General features: G+C 46.7%; 1 protein-coding gene across 3 annotated transcripts in view; it reads right to left on the reverse strand.

The window, feature by feature from the left end:
* Positions 1–22,003, reverse strand: part of MBTPS1 (membrane bound transcription factor peptidase, site 1) — a 52,685-nt gene that overhangs the window by 13,751 nt on the left and 16,931 nt on the right. For 2 of the 3 annotated variants that reach the window (XM_072819454.1, XM_072819455.1), the window contains exons 4-14: positions 21,199–21,402; positions 19,474–19,584; positions 18,933–19,042; positions 17,317–17,433; positions 16,793–16,860; positions 13,939–14,041; positions 12,524–12,675; positions 9,866–10,027; positions 5,393–5,537; positions 1,600–1,782; positions 919–1,091 (exon numbers count right to left, since the gene is read on the reverse strand). In XM_072819454.1, coding sequence (XP_072675555.1) covers positions 919–1,091; positions 1,600–1,782; positions 5,393–5,537; positions 9,866–10,027; positions 12,524–12,675; positions 13,939–14,041; positions 16,793–16,860; positions 17,317–17,433; positions 18,933–19,042; positions 19,474–19,584; positions 21,199–21,402 — 1,528 coding nt within the window. The remainder of the gene's footprint in view (positions 1–918; positions 1,092–1,599; positions 1,783–5,392; positions 5,538–9,865; positions 10,028–12,523; positions 12,676–13,938; positions 14,042–16,792; positions 16,861–17,316; positions 17,434–18,932; positions 19,043–19,473; positions 19,585–21,198; positions 21,403–22,003) is intronic. The other variant, XM_072819456.1, reaches the window with a different exon arrangement.

Below are 22,003 nucleotides of genomic sequence, written 5' to 3' on the forward strand. Positions count from 1 at the left end.
AATACATTAACCATGCATCACAGACATGCATCACCCTTCTATCCCTTTTCCCCCTGCATGTACTCATTTTCCCAACGTAACCTCTACATAAACCCCTTCCCAACCACCCCAATGGAAGCACCAGGGGCCCAAAAGGCTCATTTTATCTGCCTACCCCCTCCCTGCAGCCCTCCAGAGCTAGCTCCTCCACAGGGCTGAGGCCGGGCATTTCTCCAGGATGTGGCCCTTACCTCAGCCTACCCTCTTCTCACTCCTCTCCCCCTGCCACTGGTCTGAGCCTTCATGAAAAGACATCTTCATGAAAAGCTCATCACACCTTTAAGTGTCCTGCCTGCATCTTTCAAGGCTCCTTTCTCCCCCACTTTGAACTTTAAGTCCAAACTCCCAGTACTTACAGAGGGTGGCAATGAGCTAGGCATACGGGCCAAGAGGAAGCCAAGCCAACTGCCCTGGAGGGCAAGCCAGGAGGGCATAGGGCAGGGTCTGGAGGGTGGAGCAGGGCATACCAGGGAGTCTGGCGTGTCACTAAGTCTGGAGAGACAGCCACTGGAGAGCTTTAGGCCAAGTGTGCTCAAGTTCCTGCCCTTTCAGATTACCAGGGCTGCTGCATGGACAATGGACTCTAGGGAAACAGCTAGACTGGCTAGGAGGCTGCGACACCATCCAGGCAAGCATGGACAGTGGGCTGCGTGGGGAGGGGGAGGGAGCAGGGGCAGCTACAGCCAACTGGTGCAGGACTCGGGACATGTTGTAAAGGTAGGACTGATAAAAGTCTGCTGGCTCAACAAAAATAAGGAAAGAGAGCAATCAAGGATGAGCTCAGCGGTGGCAGAAGTAGGGCTCCCTGAGGGGACAGGGACACTCAGTTCTGCTGTGGGAGGACCAGCGGGACAAGCGTGGTGGCTGGTGGCTGCTTACCAGTCCAAAGGGTCATTCTTCATTCTCAGGTTATCCCTGGGGAAGTAACCAGGTGGGTAGCGGAGGTTGTGGTACTGGTCCCAGAGAACTCTCTTGCTCCGTGGAGGAGCAGGAATTATCTTCACCTTAATTGGGAGCTTCACGGTTGAAGTCTGTTCTGCACCGTTTTTTGACTGAAATAAATAAAAGACATCTAAACTGCCCCTATTGCTCAGAAGAAACTTTCAGACTTTTGGGTTTTAAAAAAAATCACTTCTATATCAATTTAACACAAATAATTTGAATACAAGCATTCCTAAAACAAATGTAAGAAGAAATATTCACATGTCACAATTCATTCTGTTAAAGTTCTTCCTTTAATTGTTCAAGCTGTAAAATTTAAGGCATCTTATTCCTAAAAGCTACTAGGCCACACAGGTTTAACTGCACAGTCCCTAGTAAAGAATCCATATTGCTGCAATCATTTTGAACTTGAACTCTGGCACAAAACAGTCTAACTGCTGTTGCTCAGCAACAGAATGGGGATGAGTGGGCTCTGACACTCCAGCTGCTCCACAGGCCCGGGAAGCACTGACCAAGGCCTGCAAGCCTCACCACACCCATCAACTGGCTTCAAATCCTAGACCCCAGGCACTCAGCCTGCACCCACCCCCCCACTTCTTGGTGTGCACTGACTCCCACCTCTGCTGGGGAAGCTACAGTGACAGTGACGTGTCCCTGTGCGACACCTTCCCACGAAGCCGCCTTTTTGGTGACAGAGATGGAGATGGCCAGGTAGCCTGACCAAGGCCATAATACGGAGGAGTAAGAGAAAGCAACTTCGATGTTGTCTCCATTCTGTGGTAAGTAGGGCTGCCAGTCAGGCTGCAGGAGAAAAACAAACAAAGGCTCTGGTGAGAGGCTCACTTGCTACCTTACCTGCCTTGGTTTTAGACCACTCCTCTATTAGACAGCATAAAATGAAATTTATATTCAGATCCTAAGCAACCTATAACCAAAGCAGACTAGGTAAAGTCTGGAACATCATCCACTAGAATAGTCTAGAAACCACTAATTCGGACAGCCTCCATTTTTTTTTCAAGATTTTATTTATTTAATTTATGAGACAGAGAAAGAGAGAGGCAGAGACATAAGCAGAGGGAAAAGCAGGCTCCATGCAGGGAGCTCGGTGTGGGACTAGATCCCAGGACTCCAGGATCACGCCTTAGGCCGAAGGCAGGTGCTAAACTGCTGAGCCACCCAGGGATCTCCCAGACAGCCTCCAATTTTAAAGAGAATTTTCCCGAAGCCTTTTAAAACAAAAAACAAAAGACACATGGTTTAGCAAAGAGCTTTCATCTGATAGCATTAAGAAATGAAAACTCTCCAATTTGAGAACAAAATCTATTTGTATGCTTCAAGAATCACAGTAATGCAAAGGAATAAAATACTAAAATGGTGCGGATTAACTGTTCAAACTCAGACTGTGCAGCTAGTGGCCAGGCAGGCAGGTCTCCGGAAGACACCCAGAGGAAGAGGGGAGCATGTGAGGAGGCATCTGGGAGAAACACAGACTCGCTCCTACAAAATGAATCAGTATTTCAAACCAAATTACTCCCCAAGTGAGTCAGCATGTTAAAAAAAAAAACTCTGAAAAAGAAGACAAACATTTGTAGGCTATGGCATCATAAACAGTGAGGAAGGAAAGGGATTTGTGATCAATGCTCCAGGGACCACCAGTTAGCAAAAAAGCTAATTTTTATCTATCTCTTATGACATGTGTCAAATGAACTCAACGCTGATGAGAAAATTAAGTATCTTACAAACATAAAAGAAACATTAGAAAATAAAGTCCAGATTTTATCCTATCTCTGGAGAGGAAAGTTTCTAGTTTTTGAAATAGAAATTACAAAAGATGAAAACTCAACCAGAGGATAGTGTGGAACTTATACAAAACCAAAAATAACCAGGTAATTACACCACCACTAGTATTAAAGAGAAAGACACTAATCTGGGAGAAACTGTTGCATAAACACAGCAGTCAACTTCTCTAGGACAAAAAGATGTTCAAGTCGACAGAGAAAAACCTGAGTTCCAGAAGAATGGGTCACAGGAATGAAGAGCTACTACCATAAGAGGTGATATAATCAGGGGACAGAGAGCGCCACCTCCCAAATAACTGGAGAAGTGCTCATGAAGCAAGACTCGCATTTCATCTCCTCTAAAGTTTGGGTTAAAACATGAACCACCTACAAACAAAATGTCCACCAACTGACGAATACACAGACATGGCCCATCCACACAATGCAATATTACTCAGCCTGAAGGAGAACTTAAGCACTGATGCGCTCTGACACAGATGAACTGTAAAGACACACTGCATGACAGGCCAGTCTCGAAGGGCCATACTGTCTATGACTCCAAGTATATGGACTGTCCACAACAAGCAAATGCAGAGACAGGAGCTGCCCGGGGCTATGAAGAGGGAGAATGGAGTGTGGCAGCTAACAAGATTTCCTTTTGGGGTGAGGAGAATATTCTGGAATTATAGAACAGTGACAGCTACAATCACTACTTATAAATATAGTAGGAACTACTGAATCACTTGATATTTTAAAGATTTTATTTATTCATGAGAGACACAGAGAGAGAGAGGCAGAGACACAGGCAGAGGGAGAAGCAGGCTCCCTGCAAGGAGCCCAATGTGGGACTCAATCTCGGATCCCAGGATCCCTTCCTGAGCTTAAGGCAGACGCTCAACTGCTGAGCCACCCAGGAGTCCCTGAATCACTTGATTTAAAAGGCTGCATTTTATGGTATGTGAAGTTTATTTCAATTTTTAAAAACTTCACAGAATTAAAAAAAAAAAAAAAAAAAAAGGGCTGTCCGACCCTGTGCAGGCAATGGAGCCAGCACCCTCATATACTGCTTGCAGTAACTACAGCAACAGTCTGCGCGGACTACCTCTCGGAGAGAATTCAGTAGCATGTACCTGAGGCCATAATAATGTCCACGCACACTGACTCGGGATTCCAATCCAGGAAGTTTGTTAAAAACCTAATTCAGGGGCAGCCCGGGTGGCTCAGTGGTTTAGCGCCGCCTTTGGCCCAGGGCGTGATCCCAGAGTCCCAGGATCGAGTACCACATGGGACTCCCTGCATGGAGCCTGCTTCTCCCTCTGACTCTCTCTCTCTCTCTCTCTCTCTCTCTGTGTGTGTGTGTTTGTGCCTGTCATGAATAAATAAAATCTAAAAAAACAAAAACAAAAAAACCTAATTTAGAAGAAAAGGAAACCACATATGCAAAGATACTCAGTTAAATGTTTACAGTTGGAAACCCCTGCTGTCAAACCTTGGGGATGTGGGCCACTTCCCATGTAGCCCTGGCAGCTCACACTACACTGACCGGTCACAGCTGCTGCCTCTGTGCCTGCAGACAGATAGAACATCCAGAATTCATACTATGAAGAAGAGTGATAAGGAAATTGTTGTCAAGTTTCTGAGATCGATGACTTTGTTTCAAATCATACCAGAAGGAAGAGTCACTCAATTAGATAAGAGTTGGCTCAACAGAAATACTCTAACACTGCTGAGAATAGGGCCCTGACTATGAATGGATTTCTTATACTTGCACTAGATTCTGTTTTGCCTTATGAAGCCAACAAACTAGAAATCTCTTTTAACTTGTGAATGTTTTGTTATATAAAACTGTACTGTTTTTGTAAGCTCATCACAATTATCTTGGAAAAGAACATTTTGTTCCTTGAAGGCTAAAATAAGTGGTTTGGGGTTAAAAAAAAAAGAAAAAGGTAAGCATATTATGATTTAACAATCCAATGTGATATTCCATAGTTGTCAGCAAGTACACTGGGACTGTGCAGAGAGTAACAGTGAACATGACATGAACCGAGAAAGACAAAGCCTGATGTTGGGCCCAGCACAAAGGGATTAATGATAACTACGGGCTGGAGATAAGGGCTCGACATACAGTGGCTACATCAGTATGCATTAGTATACATTTTTCTGCTTTCTTTTTCTGTCCTTTACTATCATGATAATGCTTATACAGTAAGTATTATTTAAAAAATATAAAATAATAATAAAATATGAAATTATAATAATTAAAATTATTTTTAAAAACCTCAAAACAGAAACATACCTTTTCAACTGGAAGGCCCATTCATACTCACTCAAGAATACAATAATTACATGTAAGCCTTTAATTATGGGTGAGAAATTACAAAATGAAAAATCAAAATTAATTAGTCCATTTAGGAGCCCAACTCAAGATGTCAAAGTCAGAGAGTAGCAAATTGGTTCCATTAATTTCTCCTGAGCTTATCCATAAAGGACGCAGCAGAAAACAAATCACTGCTTCCAATACCCTGGCACCTCAGACAGGAGGAGAAAACTTCTGCTCTAACATCAGGAGAGAGAGACAAGGCACAAAGGGTGGGCCATGTCTATGTTCACCACAAGCCAGAGAGCAGGGTCACCTTGTCTACAATTCTTCCCGTGACGCCCATGCCGTTGAGGATCGTGACGTTGACAATTGTCGGCATCCCTCCATAGTAGATGGGCTGGGAGCAGTATGGCCACATGTAGGGACACTCGGTCAGATCTATGTAGCTGGGACTCAGACTGAAACAAAGAACACAGGGTCAGAACACAGCACATCAGAGGAGGATGAGGTGCTATAGCTGCAGCAGCACGTCAGCAGGGGACCTAAGCCGGGAAGGGCTGCTTGCAGGGCCACCCTGGGCTGGTACCCGGGGACTTGCTTTGCAACGCTCCCTGCACCCAGAGGGCACCGGGCTGGCCTGCCTAGACTGCTTGTACATGCCACGATGAAACGCCTCTTTGCTTCCATGATTCTCAAACTCTGGAGGCCCCAACTGGTAGAGAATGAGTACATGACCACCCCCTACTAATTACCCTGGACCCAGAATCTCACAAGACAGCACCTCAAATTGCTGGGGCAAAGATGAACATTTTATAAAGGGAGCTCACATTCTGGTGGCAAAGATAGTTATTTCATGTTTCCACCTATAGGCCAAAATAAACTCCATATGGATCAGAGAGGCTCATGTATATAAAAGAAAGCAAGCACATATTAGAAGGAAACAGGTGAGTTCCCGTACTTTCCAGCAGAGAAAAGCTTTCTGTGACTCAAAGTCCAGGACTGGCAATGACAAGAGCCCAACAAAAGTGGCTACTGAATAAACACACTGAACAACAACGAACATATTACACAAAGCCAAAAGGCAACTGACAGACGGAGAGAAAGAGCCGCAGAATGGGTCGCTGACAAAGGGTCAGTAACCCTAATTTGTAAAGAATTCTTAAAAACTGAGGAACAAAACCCCACAGAGAAATGAGAAGTAGTAAGCAGATGCTTCACAAGAAAGGTATAAAAACAGCCCTTCACCACAAAGTGTCGCCACTTTACTCATAACAAGACAAATGCAAATGAAAGCAACAGTGAGATACCCTGTGTCCCCCATCGGACTGGCCGCCAGTGCAGTCACAAGTATGGAGGCCATCCTGTGGCGGGGGCTCTGGGAAGCAGGCTCGTACTTGCGTGGGGCTGAGGTACGCTGCCAGGCACAACCCTTCTGCCTGGGAGCAAGGGAGCAGGGTGGGACTTAACAAAGCCTCCCACGCTGGTAATTTTGACCCAGCAATATCACCTCTAGGAACCTCCCCTAAAGACACACCTCCAAAGAAACTAAATTACACTGGCACTGCAATAGTTTATAATTAACAATATGTTGTAAGGAATTTAAATGCCTACATACAAATAAGTAGTTGAACAGACAACGCATATCCACCCTCTGCTGCTATGAAGAGAAGGAAGAGAGATTTGCATGAACTGATAGGGAGTGATTTCCAGGATGCTATTAAGTGAAAAGAGCAAAATGCAATAAAATATTTTCAGTGATGCTATTCTTAATGTAAGAAAAAGGATGTAAGAACATACATGTATATCTGCTCATTTGTGCAAAAAGAAATACAAGAAGGATAAACTGTGATACCCACCAGGGGTGGAGAAACTGAGGGAGAGGGAGCAGGGCCAGAAGGGATGGGGGGCCTCCCCTGTGCACTTCTGACTGCAAAGCCAGGGTAATGTGTCACATACCAAACACATAGCCAGTGGAAATCAACCACCATGTGTTGGGGGGGATCCACAAAGAAATATAAACTAACTTGGCTGTACCAAAAATGAGCAGTGAAAGAGATGAAAGAGATGGAGGCAGAAGGAAGGAAGAAAGGGAGTAAGCTGAGGAAAGCTGGGGCACAGCAGGGCCATGTGCTCTAAAGCCAAAGATACGAATTATACACAGATCCTACACTCCAATCAGCATGTTTTTTCCGAGGGGACGTGGACTGAGCAAACAGGTAAATGTTCTGTGCATGTCATGGTGGAGAAGTGCATTCCACGTAAAGGGAAGGAAGACAGGGCAGAGAACAGCAGCTCGGGAAGGAGTAGCAGAGGGATAGACTCATGCGCTCCCATCCACAGCAACAGACACACACAGGTGCAGACGGCGTGCCTACACAGACACTGCCCAGCCAACTGCCGAAAGGGTCTACAAAGCCATGGGCACAGCAGCAGGGAGCACATCGCCGTGAGTCTGGGTTCCAAACACATGGAAGAGCCGGGGCTGCATGGAGAAAGAATGAAGACCAGGGCTGGGGCTGGAAATGTGTGATCATCCTCTGCTGCCAAACAAACAGCAAGGAAGTGCTCAAAAAAACAAGGGAGGCATGATGCAAATAACATAGCAGCCAACCAGTAGGAGACTCTGAGGGCCAAATCTGGGACAATCTGAGCCACAAAATCAACAATGATATCAATGGGCTACAATTTACAGAGTAAAATAAATAGCCATGTGCCCACACTGATATAAACAAACGGATAAGTAAACACAGGAGAGAAAAAAGGGATAGCTCTTCCTTGGAGCAGAATTCCAACTAATAAATCACCACAAGGCAGTCTCTACAGTAGTATCGTTTCAGGCAAGAACCAACAATGGATGCTGGAACCTATGAGGCAAAGGATGTCAGAAACAGGATCATCTTGGGGTGCCTCACCCCACCTATGAGGCATCTTGGGGTGCCTCAGTGGCTCAGTCAGTTAAGCATCTGCTTTAGGCTCAGGCTGTGATCCTGGGGCCCTGGGATGAAGCCCTGTGTCAGGCTCCCTGCTCCTCCCTCTCCCTCTGCTCCTCCCTGCCGCCTGTTGCTCTCTCTCGTTATCTCAAATAAAACCTTTACTAAAAAAAGAAAAAGAAAAGAAAGAAGAGCAACAGGATCATCTCCAAGACGATCATGAAACACTCAGCAATCACAAGGGACAGCAGAGGACACAGCAAATACCACCTATGGAAGCAGGAGTGCGGCTGCTCGGATTTGCCGCAGGAGCACAGCCAATGGACTGGACCCTCTGCTGTGTCTGCTCCTGCCAGGGTAGGCTTCCCGCTGCTGCTCCCAGCCAAGACTGAGTGCAGGGGGGAGCCAGGGCAGGCTGACCCCCGGAGGCACAGGCTCCTCGAACAGGCCACTCTGGTTCAAGAGCTCCCCGAGAGCAGACACTCTCTCAGACCTAGGCTGTGGTAGCCCTTGGACTCCTCCTATCTCCATCCCATCCTCCTTCCTGGGTCCTCTCCTCACAGCTGATCTCCTGGACATCCTTCCCACCTTGGTGTCTGCCACCCAGAGAGCGCTGACTGACGCACCACCTCAATCACACAATACCAACGGACACCACCAACAGTGAGAGGAACAGGAACCAAGGAGTGTCCCCATGGGAGGAAACCATGCAGAAAGGCCTACCCCAAGTATCGCAGGATGCTGATTGCATCCTGGCCCCAGAAAAGGATGGGACACACAGTGGGTGAAATCTGAGTATAGTTGAGAGATTATTAGTCCATGGTAACGGATTAATTAATTAACTAATTAATTTCCAGGCTTTGAGGCTTGCACCACGTTACCTAAGATGCAGTCCTTACATAATATTTACGACTTTGCTGTAAATCTAGTAATTTCCAATAAAAATTTCAGATTAGAAAGCAAACAAGCTCTAACCAAAAATACATAATCTCAAACTAATCATGAGAAAGCAGCAGATAAACTCACATGGACAGTCTACTTACTAATAACCGGTACTCCCAAAGGAGTCAGAGTTATTAGTGACAGCAAAAGACAGATGAGCCGCCAAATGCTGGAGGGACCAGGAAGGGAGAGCAACAAGCACAGGCCTGATCCTGGCTGGATGGACACAGCATCCCAGGGACTGGATGCCTGTGAGCGAAGTCTGTGGATTCATCACAGTACAGCGTCAGTGCTCCTTTGCTGGTTTTAAGAGTTGACGCGTTGTTAGCGAAGGTGCCAGCATCAGGGTAAGCTGGGTAAAGGGTATGTGACAACTGCTACACCACTTCTGCAAACCTAAGATTATTTAAAAAGTTCTGGGGCGCCTGGGTGGTTCAACTGGTTAAGTGACTGACTCTAGATTTCAGCTCAGGTCATGATCTCAGGGGCCTGGGACAGAGCCCCATGTAGGGCTTGGCTCTCTGCTCAGCACGGAGTCTGCTTGTCCCTCTCCCTCCCATTCTGCACCTCCCTCTCAGCTTGCACTGCACATGCTCTCTTCCTCAAAAAATAAATAAAGACAAAAATGAAAAAATTAAAACGTCCCTTTAAAAAAAAGTGCAAAGAAACCAAATCAGTATTTTAAGCTACTTGTACTACAAATAACAGAACATCAGGAAGTAGAAAGCAGTTCAAGTGCTGCCAGGTGGTGCCCTTGCCCTCACCGAAGCAGCAGCACGAAGCCTTCCCTGAGGGTCTGCTGTGGTGTGGATCAGTGATCAGTTCCTGCCCCGAGGCCAGTATTTTGCACAGAGGGCTGAATACCCTCAGAGCCCAGGGACAGAGAAAGGCCAATTCAAAAGAAGCATACCAACCTTGCCTGCGGTTTGTAGCTGTTGAGAATCTGATAGGCCCTGAGAAGGTCCAGCTTGCCATGGCCTTGCTCAAACATATTGACCCCAGGAAGCCTCCGGGCGGATGCAATGAGGGCCTGCTTCATGCTGGCTGGGTTCACCAGTTCTCGCTTCTGGACTGTGCTGGAGAGAAAACCATGTATTTGCTCATTCTCTCTCAGTAGGAAGAGGAAAATCAGACCATCCTTAACCTGTGGCCGTGCAGACCTGGGACCTTCCATCTGGTGTTGCAACTAATGGGAGCTTCTCAGGTGAAGCCCGTGCAGGATGAGAATAATGTGGCATTTCTGCCCCTGTCTTGGGACTACTATTTAACCTTCCACTGGCTTGTGTCAAGTGATTCAGGAAGCTTTTGCCTGTTTATACTAGGTTTATCAGAAACATGTATTTTTCCAATTAAACAACTAAAATGACCTCCGAGGCTGCAGGAGACAAGAGCAGGTTAAGAGTGACAGACTCCTGAGGGGAAAGGAAGCCTGATGGCCACAGGAAGCAGAGGACCTGTGAGAACACTTGGTGGCAGAAAGCATGGAGAGGACCTCCCCAGAGGGCCGGCAGGAACCACAGCACCCAAGTAAAGACTCCCACCTCTGCCTGCCTTTGCTGTTCTGGAGTCCAGGGTGTGCGACCTCCCAGGTGGGGATGGCCTGACAGAACAGAGTGCACCTGAGGCCAGCCTGAGCACTGCATCATCAGAACGCACCTGGACAAACACACAGCCCGCTCGATCTGGCCAGGAACTTAGTGACACAGGCACCATCAGTGCTCGAGAACACCAGCCCTAGCACGCACATTTCTGTATGTCTACTTATCATAAATACAAGTAAATTTTAACCCTTCAAATGCAGGGGACAAAATCCAGAAAGCAAAAAAGAAAAATGGACTCTCCACAGTTCCCAAATATCTATGATGGTGGCTGGTCTTGGAAGTGTGGGTGGGATTTCTACTAGGTCTAGATGAGAAATCTGGTGTAAGGAGAGTTAAGAGGGGGTAAAGTGGGAGCCAATAAAAGTTCAGTGGCAGCCACAAGCCCCAACCACTGCATGGACAGGCCAGATCAAAGGCCAGGTCCTGCATCCTTAGGAGTGCTGCCAGGCTACAGGGAGATGACTTGCCATAGGCACATTTCATCAGCTGCAGGAAGATAAGGAAAGTGAAAGGTTTCCCGGACAGCTGCTGGAAAGGAAATCCTCCTCAACTCCCCACTCACCTGACACGGAGAGGTATGCCCAGCTCAGGATTGCAGCTGAGGCCTCAACCCTGCCCACAGTCATGGCTGGTGGTGAATGAGTCAGGGTCTCTATTCCCATAAACAACAAGGTGGCCAGCAGGAGCCCCTAGTGGAATGCGCTCCTCCACCCAGTGTGAAAAGCCTGAATGCAGCCAGGTAAATCCACATGCCTTCCCTCCCCTTCTCCTCTCTGCATGGAAGATGCGGTGAGGAAAACAAGTGCAAGAAAAAAGACAGGGTTTGTCTCCAGAGATCACCCTAGCCAGTGTCAACATTTTCAAGAAACTGCTCTGAACTCTAAGAGGATGGGAAAAGGAGGACAGAGATAGATATTTACCTTTATCAAAGAATGCTAATTAAAAACAATATATCCCAGGCATTCAAAGCTAAAATCAAAATAAACTTAAGGGCCAATCACTAAGCTCCGTTCCAACTCTATGAGGGATTCAATGAGACAAAAGAGAATAAATAAGTCATACAGAGAAACTGCCAGTCCTGCTGCCTAGCTGGATAGCTCCTCAGGTAACAGAGCACACTGAAAGGTGACTCTCCAAGGAAATGAAGACTATGGCAGGGAAATAACTGACTTTTTGTGCCCTGCTTGATACACACACTTGTTTAGACATCACAAGTGCAACTATAGCACAAAATTGGTATGTTAAAAACAAGAAAATGGAGGCACAGGGTCCATGGGGAACCCTGTACCTTCCTCAGTATTACTATGAACCTAAAACCATTCTTAAAGATAAGTCTTTAAGAGGTGCCTTGGTGGCTCAGTCGGTTAAGCATCTACCTCTTAATTTTGGCTCAGATCATGATCTCAGGGTTGTGAGATGGAGCCCTGCATCGGGTTCTGCCTGAATGTGAAGCCTGCTTAGGAATCTCCCTCTTCCTCTGCCTCTCCCCCAACTCTCTCAAATAAATAGATATATATTTTTTAAAAAGTAATAAAAACAAACCAGAACAAAAACAAACACAGGGCAGACTGTGTCCTCACACAGTGCTTTACAGTCAGACTTTTTTTTTTTTTTTAATTTTTATTTACTTATTCATGAGAGAGTCGTAGACAGAGACACAGGCAGAGGAAGAAGCAGGCTCCCTGCAAGGAGCTCGATGTGGGACTCGATCCCGGACCCCAGGATCACGCCCTGAGCCAAAGGCAGATGCTCAACTGCTTAGCCACCCAGGCGTCCCTACAAGTCAAACTTTACAGTGTGTTCAGGCAGCCATCACCTCACATGAATCCCCTACACAGAACAGCATGGAGACGGAGAGATAGAGGGAGCAATGTTCATGGCATGCTCCTAAACTCACAAACCTGCTTGGTGACAAGCCAGACTCAGCTCCTGGTCTGCTGGACCACAGCCTCTCTGCTGAGCAGCACTCACCTTACCAACAAGGTGACAGCGCCAGCAACCACAGGAGAAGCCACACTGGTCCCCGACAAGGCCCGGCAGCCCCCTTTCACACCAGAGCCTCTCACTCCAGCACCATAGGTGACGATATCGGGTTTCACACGGCCATAACCTCCTGGTAGTTCCTACAAATGAAAGTAGCTTGGTTTCTACCACAGCACACCACCGGCACACAGCTACATGCAGTTAGGAGTGAATATGGTTAGTTCCATGTAATATAAGCTTAGGAACATACTGGTTTTATCTTAAATTCACTGTGATACAACACAATCTTAATCGGCAATGGAGAAAGTGAAATTGTTTTAGATGTGCTTTATAGTTACTAGTATAATAGTAATGCCACAAAGCAACTGAAAGTGAATATTTTAAATTCTGCAAGACTAGAAATAGAAATTAATCTAAAAATTAGAAATATGTTAAAAATAACAGAAAGTTACAATTAAAAATTAAATAAACATGTTTAAAACGAAAGGAGTACATGACAGCATGAAACTACTAGAAGGGAAAGAAAGCACTCAAATGATAATAACTGCACGAGTAACAAAATTTTAACTGAATACTCTCTTAAATTTCCTGGAAATTGAGGCAAAATGAGAATCACGAGATCTTATATGCTGTAAAAAAGTGCAGCAACCACCAACATGAAGTGAACAAAACCTTTTCTGGCACTCAAACATAACTAGACGTTGGATCCAGATTCACGTGGGGCACTGACTGAAGGTGCCTTCTGAGGCAGCTCTGCAGACCAGTCAGGAACATTTCTCAAAATGCTGGTATGACACAAGGCCTTGGTGCAGGCCAAGGACACAACCAGTGACAGCATCAGGAGAGGCAGGTAGGAGTACCCAGCCCTGCCCATGGGAGCAGCCACCTGTACATCCAACTCTGCTCTGGGAGTAAAGGAGGATCTCCAGAGGCACAATTAAACCCCAAGGAGCTGAACTGATTAACTTGCTAAAATTATTTCAATTTTGCCCAGCTAAACAGAGTTATTTCCAGGGCAGCAGAGCTGATAGTAAGTTGTTCTCACTGGCCTCTCCAGCTTCCTAAGGCTAGAAAAATCATCTGACCTAGCAATGAGAAAGGACTGCTCCCCTTCCAACCAGTCAGAACAAGCGGGCATAAATCCAACCGCCCTAAAAGGTGCATTGCTCAGAAGTCAGTTACAAAGTGGGAAGCAGGAAGCACCACTCAGAACCAGCCCCTACCCAATGCACCACCATGAAACAGCAGACATCCAAGGGGCCAGATGACTCACTGTTGTGGCCAGGGGAGCACCCACAGCCCTGGCTACCTCCCCAGCTGCTTTTCCACATGTGCACCTATAAATACACCCACAGGTTGTACACACACACTTCTGTGTGGTACATCCCACTAGTAAAGCCTACCCAAGTAGTCATTCCCCTTGAGGAAAAGCGGGCGATGTTGTCCTCAAAGTCAATGCCACCTACTCCGATCACGTCCATCTGGTCAGCAGGGTTATTCAGGGTGCTAGATTGACGCACAAAAACACAAAGGAAAAGAAGTCATTTTAAATGAGTACTTTTGGGGGGGCACCTGGGTGGTTCAGTCGCTTAACTATCCGACACTGGATTTCGGCTCAGGTCAGCATAAAGTCAGCTTGTCCCTCTCCCTCTGCTCCTCACCCTGCTCCCTCTCTCTCATAAATAAATAAAATATTTTTTTAAAAAATGAGTAATTCAGGGGACCCCTGGGTTGTTCAGCAGTTTAGCGCCTGCCTTCGGCCCAGGGTTTTAATACTGGAGTCCTGGGATCGAGTCATACATCAGGCTCCCTCCACGGAGCCTGTTTCTCCAGAACTCTGCCTGTGTCTCTGCCTCTCTCTCTCTCTCTCTCTCTCTCTCTCTGAGTCTCTCATAAATAAATAAAATCTTTATTAAAAAATGAGTAATTCAGATAACAGCTAATATTCCCAGAAAAATCCAAAATGGTCTTAGGTTCTCGTGTAGCTTCCCTGGCTGAACAAAGGCCACGTTCTCTGCTACTCACACACTGGGCTGAGGCCACTATCTTGTACGTGCAGCAAGATGCACTTTCCCAAGATGCACTTCTGGACCTGAGGGAGTCCTCTCTCTGAGCGGCCAAGAATCCATGGGCTCATGATGGCTGCCCACTCCCATGCTCTCACATCATTCTCACTCCACTCCCAGGGAGTGCATCCTGTCCCCCACCAGATCCCACACTTTTCTGGGAAGCAGTGATAGCCACAAACTGGCACCTGCCACCGTCAGGAAGTCAAAGTTCTCAACTGATCACCTGCAGGTTGCTCCCCTGCTTCACAGGGAACCGAGGAGTGATCCCTCCACCCTCACTGTGAGCTCCTCAAAGGGCAGACAGATGCAAAGGAAAACCATACAATTCTCAATACTTTGAGTGTACCTGATATGTAAAGAAATCACAGTGAAACAAATCACAACAAAAGTTTTAAACTCTAAAGAGCTAAGTCAAGATAAAACCAAATGGCCTGAAAATATCAAACAACTTCAATTCATGAAATTGCATCTCTGAACTTTACCTACCATAGCTCTACCACCAAATTCAGAACCCTGACAATTCAATAACCACAACTGATTCCCAGAGACTTAAATGACCTTAGTAAAGACTCTAGGGCACCTGCTTTTAACCAACTATTTTAAACCAGCGTTGAGTCAATCCTGGCACTGCCTCCTTAGCTCACTGGCCACCAACATGTTACCAGGTAATTGTTCAGAGGCACCTACAGTGATTTTTTTTCTTATTGGCTTATGCTAAAAATGAAGTTCAAGTACACAAAGGACATAGGACCCCATGATGGACTCAAAGACAGGGCAGTTCCCAGCACGATAGGAGTTGCCAGCAGAGGCCAGGGCTCTGTGCAGTTTCACAAACAGATGTGAGAGATGGACATGGGGCCCTCTCAGGGTGCTCCTCTAACACAGAAAAGGAGTGTGATGGCCCACAGACGTCACAGGATTTCAGAGGAGGGACCAGTGTGTGGCAGAGCGGTCAGAGAAGCACATGGAAGAGCTGGTGAGAGGGGTGTGAAGAGACAGAAAGGCAAGCGATGGGGGTCAGTAGCAAGAACAAGTGATGGGATGGAGATAAACAGGGTTTACTGCAGGGAGGACCAGGAGAGGACTGGGTTTGTGGAGTGTGCAGGGGGGCTGCGGGAAACACAGCTGAGCCAGCACCGGTGGGCTGCAGTTACCCACCTCTGGCCACAGGCCTTCCTGGGCCTACCACCTGTCCAATGTATATCTAATCTTGTGCCCTGAGCCCCTCATGTTTAAGTCCATCAATCCTTAAACCATGGCATGCATGCCTAGGGGTGTCACAGCACAATGCAATGAGCAACTCTGAAGGCCTAGGCGCACGTGCCCACTGTGCACACCACAGCAGCTTATGCACACGCTCGTTTCTCCTGCGTTTTCTCCTCCTCCTCTCTGGTTAACTCACACCCTCCCCATTACAGCACCGAACCGCTCAAGTCCTTGGTAGCCAACATGGGAAGATGACACACATCCTGCTGCAAAAGCATTTCAGCACAAGAGACTATTTATACGCATCACCTACAGAATGCAAATTGGAGCCATAGGTGAAAGGAGATCGGGATCTCTAACCAGGTGAGAGCTCAAGACCTGTATCACAGTGAATGGCGTTTCACATCTCACGCTGCTTTAGTCCACCGTGACAACCCAGCACAGAAGAGCATTTCTGGGACACCATTCTCTCTCTTCATTCCGTCTGACCCTGCTCATCAACCGACAGAGGTCGCCAGGTCTATTACGCTGCCTGTACTGTCCCTCTCTGCCAACTCTGCTGCGTCTGCGCCTCATCCTTCCTAAGACAGGCACCTCGTCCCATTTACCTCCTCACACCTCGGCCTCGCACACAGCGGGTATCACTAAATACTGCGGAATCCATTTATTTCTACAGGTTTACTTTCTTGATTGATTTCAGGAAGGAAAAAAAAAGTACAATAAAAGCTGTAGGCCTCCAAACTGCTATTTACAGAAAACTAAAAATTATAAATAAAAAATTAAGCAGAAAAAAGACCAGCCTAAGCTGACCAGTGAGACTCATTACACAGTCTGGCTCGTTATATGCAGAATATTCCCATGACACAAAGTTTTTGACAGATACAAACAGGCACAGGTAGACACAGAGACAGATGGACAACAGATCTGCAGTTACTTCAAGGTGAGAAAACACCTCTAAGCCATCCCTATGGGGAATACTTACCCATAAAGAGGTCCGTCATTGCCAATAGCAGAAACCATGATTACGTTGTTAGCTGTTAATTCCCACACCTAAAGGATTAACAAACATTTATTTCTGCAACTATGGCCTCTGCAACTATGGCACTCTCAAACAATTAATGTACAACTGTCCAAAAATAACTACAACTTCTAAAAACAGTACAAAAAAAGGGTGCCCTTCAAAATGTAACAGTAGCCCCTTATGGGATGGATGTTTGCCAACCAGTGTGTTCAGTAGCACTGATAAAAACAGGATATGGGGTCTTGCAGTGCACAAAGCAAAGCCCGCTTTCTGGGCAGGTTCAGAAATGTGCTGTTTGGAAAAGGTACCAACACAACAGATTGTCCTGCTCCCAACGCTAGTTCTCAAAGCTCGCGACATCATCCATCGTCCTCACGAGGCAGTGGCCTTGTCCATGACAGGCTACCAGCGCACCAGAGATGAATGCTCAGAACAGACGTTGTCACCAGGAGTACCACTATCTTTTGTGCGGGGACATGACCAACCTTGTCAACAAAGGGATGGTCCATGAAGTCAGGGCCACCGATGCTGAGGTTCAGCACATCCATCTTCTTTAAGATGGCATAGTTGAAGGCATCCAGGAACCAGGAGGTGTAGGATACCTAGTTAATGCCAGACATGACTTTAGGGATTTCAGTGAAAGTCTAAAAGGGCTACAACAGAGTTTCTGTTTCTAAAGGTAAAGTATAATCTCTTAAGCAGCACAACATATTAACTTAAATTTCAGAAATGAAAACCAAGAACAAATAATGCTCCGAAATGTAGACACTCGGAAATTCTAGGTCCCTGAAGCTAGACTTGAGGGAGAGCTGTGCTCTGGGGGTGGCTGCTCTCCCCAGGGCCTCACCCTCAAGTACACCTTCCAGGGTGAGGTGGACCCCCACACCGCTCACTGCCTCTCCCAGAAAGAATTTATCACAAGACACTTCCCTTTCAGTTGAGCGTTCTACAGAGTTAACATATTTGTCTAATATCCTTCATTCCTAAACAGATTGAAGGGTAAATGGCATCGATAAAAGTTATTTCTCTGAATTATTTCTGAATTATTTCTCTGATGTTCAATTCCCCCAGTCTCCTGACAGAGCTGAATTGCCTTGTGTATCACCACTCAGACGTTTTTTATAAAATACATGTACAATTAAACTTACAGTAGAAGTAGAATCAGTGCAATATTTCAGAATTATGTTTCTTAAAGGCTTTTACAAATAAGACCCATTTACATTTTTTTGTATAGGCAAAAAAATACCGGGGGGGAGGGGGGCGGGTACAAGAAACTGAGAAACCCTCACACGGGACACGAGGAAGTAAGGTTATCCCTGCTGGACGGGGACAGCATTGGGGGAATCTTCCCTGTGTGCCTGTAGAGATTTTTGAACTGTGCACTATTTGTATAAAAATTAAAAAAAGAAATAGGAACCCCCCTCCTTTCTATAAATTGTTATAAAAAGCAAGGGAATAGGGTTGGGAACCCACACTGCCCAATGTGCCACTGGGCACCACGGTACAGAGATGGCCCTTGAGCTGGTCAATAGGGGTGGCAAACACAGTCACTTGGATTCTTCTCTCACACAGAAAGCATGAGAAATGTGCCTGTGACATGGGGGCACGGGGACACAGAAGCCCAGGGCATGCTCAGAGGACAGGATGGAATGAGAGGCGGATGAGTCACTGCTGCAGTGCCCCAGGAGTGAGGTCTTCATGGTCCAAGGAGGCTGACAAAGGGATGGATGGCAAAGGGGCAGAGCCACAAAGAAGTGGCAGCAGAGGAACAACATGGCACATGTGAGATGCCAGATGCAGCTCCATCTGCATCAAGGAGGTGTGCTGCTTTTAAAAGAGTATGTGTTTTTTTTCAAAGATTATATTTATTTATTCATGATAAACACACAGAGAGAAGCAGACACACAAGCAGAAAGAGAAACAGGCTCCCTGCAGGAAGCCTGATGTGGGACTTGATCCCAGGACCCCAGGATCATGACCTGAGTGGAAGGCTCAACCTCTGAGCCACCCAGGTGTCCCAAGGAGTGTGTGTTCTCCCAAGTTTTACTTTTTATATTTTGATGTCCACTCTTTAAGCTTCAGGGGTCCTCAAAACACCTACCTGGTTATTGGTAAAGACCCTGAAAATATGAAGTTCCGCATCTGGAGCAAACCCTTGGCATTCCCGCATGCTAGCTATCACACCTGCCACAAATGTGCCATGGCCCAACCCTGCCAACCACAAGGAGAAAAGTTGTAAGATACAGCTGATAACGTGCACCAAGATGCAACATTTCAAACCACCGATTCCAACAGACTCGCTCCCTGGACAAAGAAGCTGCACTGCCCCCACATGGTGTCCCACTCAGAACCCACACTATGGCAGCCCCAATTCTGGGCCTGGCACCCCCACCCCCTCTCAAACAGGGAAGTCAGCACTCCTCCACCAGGCAGCCCTCTCTCCTCAAATGCTACTTCCTGACATCCCAAGACAGTGAGACAAGCTTCCTCCCAAAGGCACATGAACAACATGGGTTTGTCTCAATAATAGCTGTACACGATCATGTAATCATTCGCATACAGAGAATTGTACTCTTAACCCATAAAACTGGGGACAGGAACAAGGTACAAAGACAGAATCACACCACAGCATCATCGCTCACCGTCGTCCAGTGTCCGCTCATTGGTCCAGTTGGTTCTCTCCTTCACGTTTTTGAAGTGGGGATGTTTCTCACTTAGCCCAGTGTCAAAAACAGCAACCCTTACGTTAGCACCTTATTCCGAAAAATAAGCAACAATCATGTTTGGAGAAATCATCTTTTTGGATTTTGTCTACAAAATACTTTCCTCCTTGGGACCTGTCACGGAGGCCCAAAGCCTGCCCAACGCATACGAGTTAGGTCAGGAACCTCAGGGGCCCTGGCTGAGCTATGACGAGGAAAAGTGGAGACCGAGGGAGATGCCATCACTTGCTATTTAATAAGACTTGAGGCCACAGGGGCAATCTCCTGGGACACCCTTCAACTGTCACCTGAGCTCAGTCCTCCACACAGGAGTGACTGTGACTTCCCCGCTTCTGGGGACTTCCACTGGGTCTGCCTCCCCTCATCTCATGAACAAAGAACACACCCTTGCAGGAGGGGAGACTATTCCCACCCCTTTGCTCAGAGCTCAGCCGCTGTTCATGAGTAGCCTCTGCTCATGAGTAACCTTGACAACCAGGGGCTGCTGGCAATCTGTGGGGATAACGGCACCATGAGGAACACCACTCCAGTGTACACCTTGCTAGATAATGAGCCTATTTCAGATACGGGCCAAAAGCTACGTGTACCAATGTTAAGACTGATGTTCCCAGATCAAGAAATTCTAGAAAACATGTGAAATATCTAAGACACTCATATTATTTAATAGCTAACAGGTGTCACAAAGGTAGGTGTCTTTCTGGTGTGAAAGTCGTGTTTATGTGTCAATACTATGTTAAATAATCAATTACACTGAAGTAACTACCAAAACATATTGCTTACATTTAAATAATGACACAATCTCAAAAACCACTTGGCCCGGGGATGCGGGGGACAAAAAATGCTTTTCTGTTTAGAGAATTTGCTTTGTAAAGAGTTCTCACCCCGGAAAGATAAAACCACAAGGTGACAATTATTATTTTAAAGAAAGGTCAGTCAATCAGGCATGAAGAGCTTCAGTGCCTTGGACATTCTGCAGGGTGAGGGTCGGGGGAATTAAGGGAGAAGTTATGATCTCCAAGGCTAGGGGATGCGGATAAGGCCCTTGAGACCAGCTGAGATGGATGGGGTTGGAGTGGCGGAGTAGAGAAACTGGCTTCCATTTGAGTTGGGGTACAAACCTTCACAGTAGTTATGGCAACAATTTTCTGCCATGATGAATCAGTTAGGAAAAATACCACACTGGTTGTTTTATTTCCTAGGATATGGTCATTACCTCTGTCTCCTGCGCTGAAACTAATGATCAACAGGTGCATAGTCTGTAACTTACCGTTCTGCAGAGAGAGCTCCACCCTCAAGGAATGAACTCATTTTCACATTATCACATCCAAATAACCATCTTTGCACTTGATCTCATTACCTGAGAAACTGCTCTTTGTTCAGCTACAGGTTGACAGGAAAGAAATGCTCCACAATCTACCCGCTAACCTCAGAAATGCAGAAAAGAACCAAAGGTTCTTTGGTTCTTTGTTGGTTTTTAAACAACTTAAAAAAGGCACAGAAGCAAATGCCCAGCACAACAGAAGTCAAAGATGAGAGGCAGTCAGACATGACCAGCTTCATGCACGGCAGGAAGGCAGGTGCCTCAGGCCTGTGGCTGCTGCTGGACCCCTGGCCCCTCACTGCTCCCAGGCAAACGGCACGCACCTGTATAGCCCATCTGCCACAGCACATCTGCCTGCAGGGTCTGGGCGACCTGGCGCGGGATGGCTCTCAGCAACCGTCTGCTTGAATGTCTTCCTGTGGCGTGCCAGAATCCAGAGCCCAGGGAGAGACTGGCCCTTCGCAGGGGGCGGGAAGACTGCCACTTCTGGCTCCAACAGGTTTCGTTACAGGGCACCACGGGGTCAGCTAGAGCCGAGGAGAGAAGAGATATGAGAAGCGGAGTGGCACCAACCCAATACTGGCCAGGGAAAGCACTCATCCCGAAAAGAGCTACAATGACTCCGAGACTCTATGTGACAGAAGGTGGGGTTCTCTCCCTCTGCCAAAGGATTTTCTCTGTGCACTTACATCTATGGGTATCACTCAGCCATCATTATTACTCCCAAGGTGACCTCTACTGAACATTTTACAACCTACGGAAAGCAGCGGACTGATAAAATGACCACTTTTAAAAAAATAAACTCAATAAACTCGTGACTAAAACTGAAGATATGAGAAACATCTGATTTTTCATGGGCAATGGCAACTTGTCCTCACTGAACGAAAAGCAGCAACAACAAACCACAAGGAAGAGAGTGGCCATGGGATGATGGTCAAGTTTCATAGCGCTGGGTCTCTGGGACAGAAAAAGGTACATTATGCCATCCCGCTCATCCCAGTGAAGCATCAGCAGGACCTCTTCCCAACTGTACACTGCTCGCTACCCTCAATGTACCGACTAGAGGGTCCCCTTTCCAAGAGCAGGACTAGGAAGCAGTCAGGGAGTTTCTGAGGGCGCTGAACTGTG

The sequence above is a fragment of the Canis lupus genome, chromosome 3 (genome assembly GCF_048164855.1).
Source record: "Canis lupus baileyi chromosome 3, mCanLup2.hap1, whole genome shotgun sequence".
NCBI lineage: Eukaryota > Metazoa > Chordata > Mammalia > Carnivora > Canidae > Canis > Canis lupus.